Source organism: Vulpes vulpes, chromosome 9 (genome assembly GCF_048418805.1).
Source record: "Vulpes vulpes isolate BD-2025 chromosome 9, VulVul3, whole genome shotgun sequence".
Lineage (NCBI taxonomy): Eukaryota > Metazoa > Chordata > Mammalia > Carnivora > Canidae > Vulpes > Vulpes vulpes.
The window spans coordinates 103,166,350-103,181,937 of NC_132788.1; the positions used below are offsets into that span (position 1 = coordinate 103,166,350).

Sequence of the window (15,588 nt, forward strand, 5' to 3'; positions counted from 1 at the left end):
CCTTTCACTATTTTTTCTATTCCCCAAATGAATGAGACCATATAATGTTTGTCCTTCTCCGATTGACTTATTTCACTCAGCATAATACCCTCCAGTTCCACCCACGTCGAAGCAAATGGTGGGTATTTGTCATTTCTAATGGCTGAGTAATATTCCACTGTATACATAGACCACAGATTCTTTATCTATTCATCTTTCGATGGACACCGAGGCTCCTTCCACAGTTTGGCTATTGTGGACATTGCTGCTAGAAACATCGGGGTGCAAGTGTCCTGGCTTTTCATTGCATCTGTATCTTTGGGGTAAATTCTCAGCAGTGCAATTGCTGGGTCATAGGGTAGCTCTATTTTTAACTCTTTGAGGAACCTCCACACAGTTTTCCAGAGTGGCTGCACCAGCTCACATTCCCACCAACAGTGCAAGAGCGTTCCCCTTTCTCCACATCTTCTCCAACATTTGTTGTTTCCTGTCTTGTCAATTTTCTCCATTCTCACTGGTGTGAGGTGGTATCTCATTGTGGTTTTGATTTGTATTTCCCTGATGGCAAGTGACGCAGAACTTGCCAACAAGTGACATGTGCTTGTTGGCCATGTCTATGTCTTCCTCTGTGAGATTTCTGTTCATGTCTTTTGCCCATTTCATGATTGGATTGTTTGTTTCTTTGCTGTTGAGTGTAAGAAGTTCTCTATAGATCTTGGATACTAGCCCTTTATCTGATAGGCTATTTGCAAATGTCTTGTCCCATTCTATAGGTTGTCTTTGAGTTTTGTGGACTGTTTTTTTTTGCTGTGCAGAAACTTTTTACCTTGATTAAGTCCCAATAGTTCATTTTTGCTTTTGTTTCTCTTGCCTTCGTGGAAGTATCTTGCAAGAAGTTGCTGTGGCCAAGTACAAAAAGGGTGTTGCCTGTGTTCTCCTCTAGGATTTTGATGGAATCTTGTCTCACATTTAGATCTTTCATCCATTTTGAGTTCATCTTTGTGTATGGTGAAAGAGAGTGGTCTAGTTTCATTCTTCTGCATGTGGCTGTTCAATTTTCCCAGCACCATTTATTGAAGAGACTGTCCTTTTTCCAGTGGATAGTCTTTCCTGCTTTGTCAAATATTAGTTGACCATAGAGTTGAGGGCCCATTTCTGGGTTCTCTATTCTGTTCCATTGATCTATGTGTCTGTTTTTGTGCCAGTACCACATTGTCTTGATGACCACAGCTTTGTAGTGTGGAATCAGAAAAGACCCCGAATAGCCAGGGGAATATTGAAAAAGAAAACCAGAGCCAAGGGCATCATAATGCCAGATTTCAAGTTGTACTACAAAGCTGTGATCATCAAAATTCCTTTTGTGACTTTGGAGTGTTTTGTCTTATGATACTGAAATGGCTGAAACCTTGATATCCTCAATTTCCTTAGACATTTTCACCAATTCCTTAACTTCACAGATAAAGGGCGTTTTGTCAAGCAACAAATGTCTAGGAAGCATCTGTCCCTGTCCCTGCAAGATGTTGATGGCCCCTAGTACACTAACCATTAAGAATTTGTTCATGTGTTTTATTATTTGGTAAAAACATTTTCTTTTTCTTCCTTTCTTTTTTCTTGAGGAGTAAACTTACATTCTGCTGATCCTGAAATAGTCTGTCCAGATATTTGAGATACTCTCAAATTTTCTCACTTCTGAGATATACTTATCTGTCCCTTTTCTGCATCCCAGACAAAGCAGATAATCCAGATTAAGTTACAAGGTTTCACTGGATCTCATGTTCCACATTTGCGTTAGATTGAGTTTGGGCCATTTTATTGCTAAGGTTCGAAGTTGTTCTTAACTTTTTAGATGTGATGATTCTAAATAAAGAGGATAAATGGGTGTGTTAGAGGCCAATGGACAGGGGTTGATCAACATTATTAAATATCTCACGTAATGAATAACAGAATGTAGGATTCCTAAATTTTGTAATGTTAAGGCTTTTATGGCCAATGCTTCACTTCAAGAAATAAAAAAGGTAGAGAGACTCTAGAGTCTATCCAGTGCCTATTTCATATTCATTTCCTGCTTCAATCATCTAGCTGATGAGTTGGCAATATGGAACCAAGAAATCAAACAAGTGTTTCAGAATTTTTACTCCTGGGATTTTCTCAAGACTCAGTGCATCAGCCCATTCTATTTGGGCTATTCTTGTCCATGTACCTGGTCACCGTGCTTGGGAACCTACTCATCATCCTGGCCATCACCTCTGATTCCCACCTCCACACGCCCATGTACTTCTTCCTCTCCAACTTGTCCTTTGCTGACATCAGTTTCACCTCCACCAGGGTCCCTAAGATGCTGGTGAACATCCAAACACAGAGCAAATCCATCACCTATGCAGGCTGCATCACCCAGATGTATTTTTTTATGGTATTTGGAGGTATGGACACTTTCCTCCTTACTGTGATGGCCTATGACCGGTTTGTGGCCATCTGTCACCCCTTGCACTACACAGTCATCATGAATCCACAGCTCTGTGGCCTCCTGGTTCTTGTGTCCTGGTTCATCAGCTTGTCATACTCCCTGATCCAGAGTTTGTTGATGTTGCGACTGTCTTTCTGCACCAACTGGGTAATTCCACACTTTTACTGTGAACTTGCTCAGGCCCTCACCCTTGCCTGTTCAGACACATTGGTCAATCATATCCTGCAATACATGGTGACTGCCCTTCTTGGCATTGTTCCCTTCTCAGGGATCCTTTTCTCCTATACTCAAATTGCCTCCTCAATCCTGAGAATCCCATCAGCTAATGGGAAGTGTAAGTATAAGGCATTTTCTACCTGTGCGTCTCACCTCTCTGTGGTTTCTTTATTCTATGGGACAGGGCTTGGTGTGTATCTCAGTTCTGATGTATCTTCCTGGAGAGGCATGATTGCCTCGGTGATGTACACTGTGGTCACCCCAATGCTGAACCCCTTCATCTACAGCCTACGGAACAGGGACATCAAGAGGGCTCTAGAAAAAGTCCTGGGGAGAATACTCTATGTTCAGTGATGGGGACACTAGTCCTGGTTTTTTTGAGCTGACAGTGGTAACAACAGTTGGCTAAAGAAATCCTGCCTCTTAATCACAGTGAGTTTTTCCCTCACCCTTCATTCATAAGTGAATTTGCTCAGAACTACCTTGTGAGTACTTTTTCTTATGTACTTTAACCTCTTATGTTGACTGCTCTGTTATCATTTCTACTCTCCATATCCCCTCCTTTTACTTTCCATTACTACACTGCAGCTTGGATTTCCAGTCCCATAGCCACTTTCAGTACCAATTCAGAATAGTTGCCTGAAATAGTGCATTTTATCAATAACCATTGCTAGTTCTTCTTACTGAGCACATTTGGTGTGCCAGGCTATGGTAGGTATCTAGAACACAGCAATGAAAGAAAAAAAAAAGACAAAAATCTTTGCCCTCATAGAGCATAAACCTAGGATCTCAGAATTTATCTGATCACATTATATGTCCAAACAGAATATACACTGATGGATAAATTATGTATTTGGTTATTATCAAGGTTGAACTTTTCTCCATGTGTTTATTGAATGCATTTCTAAAATAAGGTATAAAAAATGTATCACTAGAGATCAAAATACCCCAAGGTCCAGACTTTCAGAACTGATCAGGCTCTAATACATTATTTGGTTTAGTTGCCTTGTTTTGCAGGTGAACTTACCAAGGCCCACACATAAAAGTTCAGACAGTGATAAAATCTGTCTGAAAGGGGACCTTCAAGTGTGATGTCAGGAAAAAGCATCGGATTACAATTCAGGAGAGTAAGAACGGAATCACAGAATTACTACCCTCTAGGTATGTGATGCTGGGCAGCTTCAGGTGATGCAGAATATGTTAGGACCAGTGTATCTCTTGATAAATATTTTCATATCTTCTTCACCATGAAGAAACTGGATAATGTGTTAAGTCTTTGGATGGTGGTGTTTGCCGAGACACTGTAGCAGGAAAGGCAAACATAAATACATAAATATTCATTCTGGTAAAGATGAATTACTGCCTACTCCAGGATGGAAGGAGTCTGACAGGATCAACTTTCCATCAAGTGGAGTCCTCAAGGCATATTACCATTTTGAAAAATCACTTTATGGGCTTCCAAAAGGGAGAACCATGCCCCCCCTTAATCTCTTTCAGGCTTTGCATCTAAAAACAGACTTAGGTCTGGAAACAAAAGAATCATGATTTTCTTTTTCTTTCTTTCTTTTTTTTTTATAAGAATCATGATTTTCAATTGTGGTAGCTGACATCTGATTTTTGCTGACTTGCTTTTGATATTTTGGGTTATCTAAGTCAAACAACAATCTTGATGTCTGCTCACCTAATGGTCTGTTGCCACCACCACAGGTCTCTGGCTCATGGGCCCCGGTCACCATTCTGGATTTGTTGCTCAATCATCCATGGTTAATGCTGCTGCCATTTGAGTTTAGAACTCAAGATACTTGTAAATTGGAACTTCTGCTCTTTAGCTAACTGAATCATGTTTTAAAAAAAAACACATGAGGTGTCTGGGTCAGTGCTAAGCATCCAACTCTTGCTTTCACTCTTCAAGTCTTGATCTCAGGTCATGATATCAAGCCCCATGTTAGGCTCCATGCTCAATGTGAAGTCTGCTCGAAATTCTCTCTCACTCTCTCTGCCCCTCCCACTCATGAGCACGCTCTCTCTCTCTCCAATAAATAAATAAATCTTTAAAAAAAATCCTCCTGCTTCTTGTTCTGTAGAGTTGAGTTCAATCTCTATCTCTTATTACAATAGTCTTGAATAAAGTCTTCTTTACCTATTGACTATGTCCAGTGCAATTTTTCTTGGCAACAACTTTCTAGACTTCCTAACAAATTTCCCATTAAAGTATTGTTTCAATGAAATTTCCCAATGTCTTCTCTGTTTAAGCAAATAATATTGCATCTCACAAAGGACTTCAGGCTGGAAGAGGAGCAAAACTCACTTTCTTGATGCATCAGTTTAATTTGGAACAGAATAGCTAAGGCAACCTGGTACAACAACTGTTACTAAAAATACTCAAAACATGTGAGTTCACTCTGAAGGAAGTGGTAGTAAAAGATGACTAGAGACTAACTTGATGGAGAATTTAGATGGGTGTCAGACAAGACATCTTTAAGTTTTGATATTTAAGTGGAAAGTTCAGTAAGAAAGGGAAAGAAAATTTTGGGCAGAGAGAATTAAGTGTAATGGTCTGGAGACTGAAACATGGTCTGTTTAAAGAACAATAAGAAAGCCACTATGTCTAGACAAGTGGTTCTCAAACTTAGTGTGCAATAGAATCACCCAGTGGGCTGGTTAGAATACAGATGGCTCAGAGATTCTGATTCATCAGGTCTGGAGAGGTACCTGAAAATTTGCATTTGCAAGTTCCCAGGTGAAGCTGATGGCGCTGGTCCAGGGACCAGTGAGGGAGCTGGAAAAGAATAGGAGAGACTTACTGAAGGGTCTCATAGACCCTGGCAAAGTGTTCAAATTTTATTCTAGGAGTAAGACAAAGTGATTAGAAGGTTTTAAGCAAAGAAGTCACAAGTTTTTGAGTACACCTAAAAAAATCAGTCTGGCTGCCATGTACATGGAGAGAAAGTGAATATTGAGCAGTCATTGGGGACACTCTTGTAAGAGCAAAAATAAAATGTTACTATGAGCTGTTTTTAAAGATTGGGGGAAGCAAATCATATAAAGGAGATGGTGCTATTCAAATGATTCGATTGCTTTGTTATGGACACAGATAAAACAAGGATCTAAAATGATAAAACTGGGGGGACCTGAGTGATCTGGACGGGAGTAGTAGGTTTCTCACTTGAAAATCTGAACGTGCTAGATGCTAGTGAATTTTGACAGTGGAAGCAAGAAGAGAGTTAAATAGTATGTCTGTCGGCATGTGGATAAAGCACCTCCCACTAATGGACAAGTGTTGGAATATTTCTGAGTTCTTCAGAAGGCTCCTCTTTCCAGAAGAGCAGGAATAACCTCAGTGTTAAACACTGTGGTCATCCCCATGTGCAATGCCTTCAACAATCCAATGAGCAGAGGAATCTGCAGGGCCCTGGTAAAACTTGTAACAAAATAAAGGATGGTGAAGGGGAGACTGTTTATGATTAGACCATTGGCTCCAGAAATTTGAGGAGTACAACTGCAGCAGACGACAAATAAATGATCATTTTTAAGGCATATTTTATTTACATCCCAGGTTTTAATGTTTTAAAATAAACTTTTTTAAAGTGTAGTACACAATGAGATATGTATGTTATCTTATTAGTTCAAACTCCGCACTCATTTTTTTATCAAGCATCTCTGAGTTTGGGTTTCTAGATTTATTAAGATTTTCTATTGGGACATCCCTGCTGTCCCCTGGGAGGCATTGAATGAATGCTCCCATTCTTCATCTCCTTTCCTTGAATTTTCCCATTCCTGAGCCCAGCATTGGGTGTATAATTCAAAGAATATTGCAAACTATTGCAACTACCTTGGAGCTGTCTTTAAATTTTTCTTAAATGAATTTTATTAGTAACAAGGTGTCCCACATTGAGTGCCTTCTGAAGCAGACTCTTAGACAATGATTAGCACACAGGATGTTTACCAGGCAGTGTTCCTGGAATCAACACCTGGGGAAGGTCAGATGTGTAGTAAGGAATTTGGCTTCACTTAAAGAGAAGTATGGACTTTGTCCCAGCTCCCGAGAGGTAACATTTAAACATTTGAAATTTCCCTAGTAATGATTGGTTATTCATGGAGGGCTTCATGGACTGTATCTGATAGTTTATGCTAATGAAATGACTCAGGATAGGGGTTGGCCATGCCAAAAAGACTAGCCAAGTGATTCAAGGGTTGTAACTTTGGGCAGAGTGATATCAGTCCAACCTCAGGAGGGAGGCTGGAGGTTGAGTTCAACCATACAGGCCATAATTCAATTAATGGTATCTATGTAATGAAGCCTCAATAAAATTCTGGACCCTGGAGCTCAGGTGAGCTACCTGGTTGGTAACAGTCTTTGAGAATTATCACACATATTGTCATCAGGGAAGGGTAATGGATCTGGACCCCAAGGAGAAAGGATACATATGAGATGTTCCAGATCTTGCATTATGTGTATCTTCCTTTGGCTGAATCTAATTTGCATCTTTTTTTCTATAATAAAACTGCAATCATAAATACACTGCTTCTTGAGTTCTGTGAGTAATTCTAGTGCATTATCAAACCTGAGGCAGTCCTCTCAATTTGAATCATTCCAGTAAATTATGGAATGTGAAAAAATTCCCAAATTTGTATCCAACTGATCTGATGTGAGAGTGGACCTAAGGAACCTTGAACTTGTGGCTGGTGTCAGAGGGGAGGGCAGTCTTGTGGTTTGGCAAATTCTTTGTAGTACAGTCCCTGTGTTGGGCTCTGCACCAGTCATGGAGTCTACTTAAAAATATATACATATAACTGACCAAGATCATTAAGGCATAAAAATGTATTAGATATTTTGGTCCTTAATGTAGGATTTATTTTTTAATTTTTTTGTTTGAGTTCAATTTGCCAACATATAGCATAACACCCAGTGCTCATCCCGCCAAGTGCCCCCCTCAGTGCCCATCACCCAGTCACCCCAAACCCCCGCCCACCTTCCTTTCCACTACCCCTTGTTCGTTTCCCAGAGTGAGGTGTCTCTCATGTTTTGTCACCCTCACTGATATTTTCACTCATTTTCTCTCTTTCCCCTTTATTCCCTTTCACTATTTTTTTATATTCCCCAAATGAATGAGACCATATAATGTTTGTCCTTCTCCAATTGACTCATTTCACTCAGCATAATACCCTCCAGTTCCATCCATGTCGAAGCAAATGGTGGGTATTCGTCGTTTCTAATGGCTGAGGAATATTCCATTGTATACATAGACCACAGCTTCTTTACCCATTCATCTTTCGATGGACACCGAGGCTCCTACCACAGTTTGGCTATTGTGGACATTGCTGCTATAAACATCGGGGTGCAGGTGTCCCAGTGTTTCATTGCATCTGTATCTTTGGGGTAAATCCCCAACAGTGCAATTGCTGGGTCGTAGGGCAGATCTATTTTTAACTCTTTGAGGAACCTCCACACAGTTTTCCAGAGTGGCTGCACCAGTTCACATTCCCACCAACAGTGTAAGAGGGTTCCCCTTTCTCCACATCCTCTCCAACATTTGTTGTTTCCTGTCTTGTTCATTTTCACCATTCTCCCTGGTCTGAGGTGGTATCTCATCGTGGTTTTGATTTGTATTTCCCTGATGGCCAGTGATAATGTAGGATTTAGATCCTCCTAACAAATAGGGGAGGGGAGATTATAGGAAAATAGCAAGAAACAGAGAGCTATGATTATATTGCAAAGATAGAAACAAGACTGCTCATGACCAAGAGTCCTGGGCAATGCATAAAGAAACTAAGAGGGGTATATGGATATATGCATAATCCTGCAGGGGCTATGATTTAAGTGAGGAATCCAAAATAATCTCCCAATTCCATTAAAACTATGCTAACAGGAAAAATTGTGTAAGTGTAAAGCAGAGATCCATAAAGGTACATATACCATGTGGCTGCAGATTCAGAATTTCTTGTTGTGCACCTTTGATTTGCTGTATTTTTCAGTTCTATGAACCAAAAAGAATAAGATATATGCTGAGATTAAGCTGTTATGCTTATAATCCCCCATAGTGCCCTCTTGATGTCCCTGTTCCTCAGGCTATAGATGAAGGGGTTCAGCATGGGAATGATCACAGTGTACACTACTGAGGCCACTGCATCCTTCCCGGGGGAGGGGGAGATGGATGAACCGAGGTACACTCCAAGGCCTGTTCCATAAAATAAGCAAACAACTGACAGGTGGGAGCCACAGGTGGAGAAGGCTTTGAACTTCCCACCTGTGGTTGGGACTCTCAGAATGGAGGAAGCAATTCTAGTATAAGAACAAAGGATCCCTGAAAGTGGAATGCCACCAAAAATGGCACCAATAAAATAGATTAGTATAGTGTTGATGGAGGTATAAGAGCAGGCAAGGTGCAGAAGTTGAGGTGCATCACAAAAGAAATGATGAATTTCCACATCTGTGCAGAAGGTAAGTTGTGACACCATCAAACAGTGAATCTGAGATTCCAAAAGGCTGCTGAAAAATGACACCAGGACCAACAAGCCACAGAGGCGTGGGTTCATGATAATTGGGTAGTTCAGGGGGTGACAAATGGCCACAAACCGGTCATAAGCCATCACAGCCAGGAGTAGATTGTCCAAACACCCAAATAGAAAATAAAAGGACATCTGAGTTAGGCAGCCTGCATAAGTGATAGATTTGCTGTGTGTTTGAATGTTCACCAGCATCTTTGGGACTGTAGTGGTGCTGAAACCAATGTCAGCCAAGGACAGGTTGGAGAGGAAGAAGTACATGGGGGTGTGGAGGTGGGAGTCAGAGCTGACGGCCAAGATGATGAGCAGGTTCCCAAGCACAGTGACCAGGTACATGGTCAGGAACAGCCCAAAGAGGAGGGGCTGCAGTTCTGGATCATCTGAGAGGCCCAGGAGGAGGAATTCTGAAACACTTGTTAGATTCTGTGGTTCCATGCAGGTGAGCCACCTCTCAAAAAAGAAGAGGGTATTGAATAAACAGAACAAATGTAGAGACACCTGGCTAAGTGTGCATATTTTGAGGCAAGCAGTTCACAAGTAAAGTATTCACACTTGAGGAGCATACATCCCATTACCTTCAGCAACATTTCTCAATTATAAACTCTTTTTAGAACGCTTTCCTTATTGGTGTCTGGGCTATTCACCTGTTTCTATACATACCCACTATGAAGACATTGAGCCAAGAATGTTACAGAAACATACACATATTTAAACATAGATAAACTTAGTTATATTTGCTTCAGAACTCATATTTGTTACCAGTAAAATTTGGATTTTCTTGCTTTTCTTTCATGATCCCATTCCCCCACACTTCAGTTGCCCAAAGGCAAACACTGTCATGGATGTGGTGGGTATATTTTCCATAATAATAGTATTGGTTTATATTTCATAAATAGTTTTCTTTAAAATTTACATAATATTGTAATAATACATGTATTGTGTCCTGAGTTCTCATTTACCACAGTAATGTGTTTTAAGTGTCTCTATGAAGAATATACATCTATTTCCAGCACTTCAAATGAGGCATAGTCTTTTTTATTTGAGGCATAGTATTATCCAAAAGATGAACTTTGTTTTCTTTTTAATTTCTCATTACAATTTCCCTAATAAAATTCTTGTGCCCACCTCCATATTACACAAGTGAGAATTTCTATAGTATATAGGCATAAAAGATGAAAGAATTATAAAAATCAATATATGTATAATTTTCTATTAATTACCTACATTGGACAACCCCGGGTGGCTCAGCGGTTTAGCACCTGCCTTCAGCCCAGGGCGTGATCCTGGAGTCCTGGGATCGAGTCCCATGTCGGGATCCTTGCATGGAAACTGCTTCTCCCTCTGCCTGTGTCTCTGCCTCTCTCTCTGTGTGTGCGTGTGTGTGTGTGTCTTAAAAAAAAATTACCTACATCTATTTTCCTAATAGAAAGCATAGTCAAAATCAATTTCATGATTTTATTGTCAGGGTATAGAATCAGAAAGTCTGATGAAGCCTGAAGTCTGTGTTACAATGGTCTTTTCATGATAGATCCATGTGAAAATTCCTATCTTATATCAGGAATAATATTTCCATATCACCGATTTCCAAAATAGGCTGTAAAATGCATTACTCTCCATCAAAAATCCTATGATCTATAATATTCAATCAGTAAAGACCCCTGTAAACCACTTACCCCATTTCCCTAGTTCACAGATGAACTCATAAAATCCCAAAAGAAGGAATTTGTTGCCCTGTTTCTGTTTGCTTATCTGGGGCTAAAGTATATTTGAAAAGGAAGCAATCAGGCTGCCCCTGTGGCTCAGTGGTTTAGCGTCACCTTCAGCGCAGGGTGTGACCCTGGAGGCCCCGGGATCAAGTCCTACATCAGGCTCCCTGCACGGAGCCTGCTTCTCCCTCTGCCTGTGTCTCTGCCTCTCTCTCTCTCTCTCAGTGTCTCTCTGTGTCTCATGAATAAATAAATAAAATCTTCAAAAAAGAAAAGGAAGCGGGATCCCTGGGTGGCGCAGCGGTTTGGCGCCTGCCTTTGGCCCAGGGCGCGATCCTGGAGACCCGGAATCGAATCCCATGTCGGGCTCCCGGTGCATGGAGCCTGCTTCTCCCTCTGCCTGTGTCGCTGCCTCTCTCTCTCTCTGTGACTATCATGAATAAATAAATAAAAAATCTTAAAAAAAAAAAAAAAAAAGAAAAGGAAGCAATCATTCCACATTGGTGGAGTGCACAAAACCCTGGGATGGAACTAAATGGGATCAGACTAAATGTGGAGTATGTGTCAATGTCTCAATCCCTCTGCTGGTATCCCTCACCTAGAAATGGGGATAACAGCATCCATTTCAAGATACGTGTGGCACCAAAAAGAGATTTGCACCCGATAAATATTCAGTCATGATTTTTAAATCAGAATTTGCACTGTTCTTGGAATGGTGGGTTTATTGATGAAATCCTAAGAAAGGTTTAATGACCTTTATTTTGTTATATCTCAGAGTGGTAGAAGCCTATCATGTCCCAGGAAATCCATTCAATAATGGGTGGAAATTGGGGTTCCTGGGTGGCTTGGTTGGTTAAGCAATCAACTCTTAATTTCAGCTCAGGTCATGATCTCAGAATTGTGGGATCAAGTCTATCTCCCTAACCTCTCCTTCTCTAAAGAAAAAAAAAAGTTGGAAATCCAAAAATGTGCCTCAGTGCATGCAATAAGATTTACTTCTCTTCTATTTTTCTCTCTTTTAATTTTCATCTTTATGACAATCTCCAGTAATTTTTAAATAATTAAACATAAATTCTATTAAGTGGAAAATGATAGGTCTCTTAGAAAATCTGTGGCATAGACACACACAAGCACTGTTTTATCTTTTATGTAGATCTATGAAACGTCATTGGCAGGAAAAGAAGCACCCAGTGCATGGAAGCCAGGCTGTCTATGCTCTATTTCTGAGAACCAAAGAAGGGTCTATTCAATATTCAACAGAAATCTCTGCTGTTCTTATAGCCTACTCTGTGCCAAGCAAAGTAAGTCCTGGGAAATCAGAAATAAATGTGATTTAGTTGTTTCTCTCCAAATACTCAGTACCTACCTGTACAAGGACAAAAAAAAAAAAAGATCTCTCAGGACCTAGGGAAAATTGAACCTTCTAAAAAAAAAAAAATTGAACCTTCTGAACACAGGATATTTTAATTGGATACATGGTGCTTAGCCTTGATAATGACAATAATAACAACAATAACAACAATAATAATACCTAAAATTTACCTTGCCTTTATTATATGCATCCCTTACATATTTAGTCACATGTTTAGTGCTTATATTAATCCTTACTCAATGCAGTTGTATAAACCGGTTTAAAGATATTATGAACTTGCCCAGTTTCATACAGATAAAAAGTAGAGCAGATAAGATTCAAAATTAAATAGTGGGTCTCTGAAGTCCATGCACTGAACTTGTTTGCTTTGTTTCCTTGCACTTCATAGAGTTTAAGCAGAAGTCCAGAGGTCTTTTCCAAAACTGCTAAAATATATCTTTGAACAGTTTATTATTTCCTAACTAAGAATGGAATCTAACATCCTGACTACATCTCCCTTAGAGATCAAGGGTGAGGAACGGAGGAGGAAATGGAATATGAAGCAAAATCTGAGAGCAGGGTCAGGAAAGAGAGCTGCCCTGGATTGTCGGGAGCTGATTCGTTATGATCTCTACCTTCATCTTGGCCATCTTTTCTATAGTTGACACAGCAGGTGACTGACTGCTCTCTGGTGTCTTCTACCATGAACCCCTCAAAAGAGAAGAGCACAGCGAGTGGAGGTCTCTTGCTGGAGTAACAGGAAAGAGATGTACAAATTGGGTAGGCAGGAGAGAACACTAAGTGCCCTGTGACCAGTCTCACTGTCTGCATTCAAACCTGATTTCATCCCCTGTCTATCCCAGGACCTAATAAAACTTAAAAAGCTTCTGCACAGCAAAGGAAACAATCAACAAAACTAAAAGGCAACCTATGGAATGGGAGAAGATAGTTGCAAAGGACATATCTTTTTTTTTTTTTTTTTACGTTTTTAAAATTTAAATTCAATTTGCCAACATATAGTATTACACCCAATGCTCATCCCATTAATTGCCCTCCGCATTGCCCATCACCCAATTACCCTATCCTCCCACCCACCCCCCCTTCCGGAAAGGACATATCTGATAAAGCATTAATATCCAAAATATACAAAGAATTTCTAAAACTTGGGGCTCCTGGGTGGCTCAGTCGGATAAGCATTTGCCTTCAGCTCAGGTCATGATCCCAGAGTCCTGGGATGGAGCCCTGCATCAGGCTTCCTGCTCAGTGGGGGGTCTGCCTCTCCATCTCCACCTGCCTCTCCCCTAGCTTATGCTTTCTCTTGCTCTCTCTCTCTCTCTCAAATAAAATCTTTTAAAAACAAAGAACTTATAAAACTCCACATCCAAAAAACAAATATTCCAATTAAAATATGAGCAGAAGACATGAATAGACATTTTTCCAAAGAAGACATCCAGATGGCCAACAGACATTTGAAAAGATGCTCAACACCACTCATCACCAGGGAAATGCAAATCCAAACTACAATGAGGTATCACCTCACCTGTCAGAATGACTAAAATCAACAACACAAGAAACAACTAGTGTTGGTGAGGATGTGGAGAAGAAGGAACGCTCATGCTCTGTTGGTGGGAACTCAAACTGGTGCAGCCACTGCGGAAAACAGTGTAGAGGTTCCTCAGAAAGTTAAAAATAGAACTACCCTATGTATGATCCAGCAAGTGCTTTACTAGGTATTTACCCAAAGGATACAAAATTACTGATTCAAAGGACTATATGGAGCCCAAATTTATAGCAGCATTATCAACAATAGCCAAACTATGGAAAGAGCCCAAATGTCCATCAACTGATGAATGGATAAGGAAGATGTGATCTATATATACGGTGGAATATTAGCCATAAAAGGAAGGAAATCTTGCCATTTGCAATGACATGGATGGAGCTAGAGAGTATTATGCCAAACAAGACAAGTCAGTCAGAAAAAAATAAATACCCTATGATTTCACTCATGTGTGAAATTTAAGAAACAAAACAAAATAACCAAGGGGGAAAAGGAGAGAGGAAAACCAGGAAATAGGTTAACTATAGAATACAAATTGATGCTTACCAGAGAGGAGATGAGTAGGGTGATGGGTGAAATAGGGGATGGGGATTAAGGAGAGCACTTGTCCTGATGAGCACTGGGTGTTGTATGGAAGTATCGAATCACAATATTGTACAACTGATACTAATAGTATGATGTATGTTAACTAACTAGAACTTAAACAAAAACTTTTTGGGGGACACCTGGGTGGCTCAGTGGTTGAGCATCTGCCTTCAGCTCAGGGCATGATCCTGGGTCTTGGGATCGAGTTCCACTTCGGGCTCCCTGCAGGGAGTCTGCTTCTCCATCCACCTATGCCTCAGCCTCTCTCTGTGTCTCTCATGAATAAATAAATAAAATCTTTTTTAAAAAACACCTTTTTAAAAAAAGGTGGGTTGAAGACAAAAAATAAAATCATGTGAAAAAAATATTGTGCTCCTATCCTTAACTCTGAGACGATGATAATGCATGTTGCTGTCTTTCAGGGGTGGTAATGTGGATAAAGGTAGCAAGCTACCTAGAAAATTTATGTGTCTGGCACTTGGAGTCCCAAGATAAAAGTTTGTACCATTGTGGTTACTGATATTTCCATCATCACCATCATCATCACCTTCATGATCATTTGGAGGATTTAGAGGACAGTTAAAAAGAACCCATGTCCTGCTCTGATGGGGAATATGCCCAAGGGAAATAGAACTAGTATGGGACAAAAGTAGAAATCTAAATAAGAGTTCTAGGATTCCCACCAGAACCAACAACATTAGATCTTGATAGGGCTGTGAGCTGATTCTTTGCATTTTGGTCCCCTCCTTTCTGGCTATCCCAACTGTCCCAGTGGTCTTGAGGAGGAGGAAACAAAGTTCTCCCAGTCCCTCCGGACATACTTGCTACTCAGTGGGATGTACTGTGTCTCTGCTGGAGCAGGACTGAGGAAGACAGATCAGGCTGCCTGCCCCCTACCTGGAGCTGGATGAGGACAGAGGCTTTGTTTCCAGGACTGGCAGGAAGACAAATGCAAGTATGTGTCCCCTGGAGCAGACAGCTCTGCGAAGAGGAGACGCGTGTATGGAGACCACTGAACTGGAACTGGCAACTAAAAGGCTGGAAAGCACAGGCTGATTGTTTACCGTTGCTTGGCCTTGAGGGCTCGAATTATGGTACATAATTAGCCAGATTGGTCCTCATTCTCCCAGTCCCCAAAGATTTGCTGTTACTAGTAGAAAGGGAAAAAAAGAAAAGTGAATGTACCAGAGGGGGTGGTATCTAGACCTGTCATCTTCTCAGG

The 15,588-nt window shown here is 40.6% G+C and overlaps 2 protein-coding genes across 2 annotated transcripts; one reads left to right on the forward strand and one right to left on the reverse strand.

The window, feature by feature from the left end:
• The first annotated feature begins 2,074 nt into the window (after positions 1 to 2,074).
• LOC112912937 (olfactory receptor 7D4-like) lies at positions 2,075 to 3,013 on the forward strand. Its single transcript, XM_025989493.2, has one exon. The coding sequence runs from the start codon at positions 2,075 to 2,077 to the stop codon at positions 3,011 to 3,013; it is 939 nt and encodes a 312-aa protein (XP_025845278.2).
• A 5,658-nt stretch (positions 3,014 to 8,671) lies between these two features.
• LOC112909752 (olfactory receptor 7E24-like) lies at positions 8,672 to 9,601 on the reverse strand. Its single transcript, XM_025985796.2, has one exon. It carries the CDS (start codon positions 9,599 to 9,601, stop codon positions 8,672 to 8,674), a length of 930 nt encoding a protein of 309 aa, XP_025841581.1.
• Between the last annotated feature and the right edge of the window lie 5,987 nt (positions 9,602 to 15,588).

Excerpts from the sequence above, each read along its gene's own strand:
- LOC112912937 (XM_025989493.2), top strand. The coding sequence starts at position 2,075 with ATGGAACCAAGAAATCAAACAAGTGTTTCAGAATTTTTACTCCTGGGA.
- LOC112909752 (XM_025985796.2), bottom strand. The coding sequence starts at position 9,601 with ATGGAACCACAGAATCTAACAAGTGTTTCAGAATTCCTCCTCCTGGGC.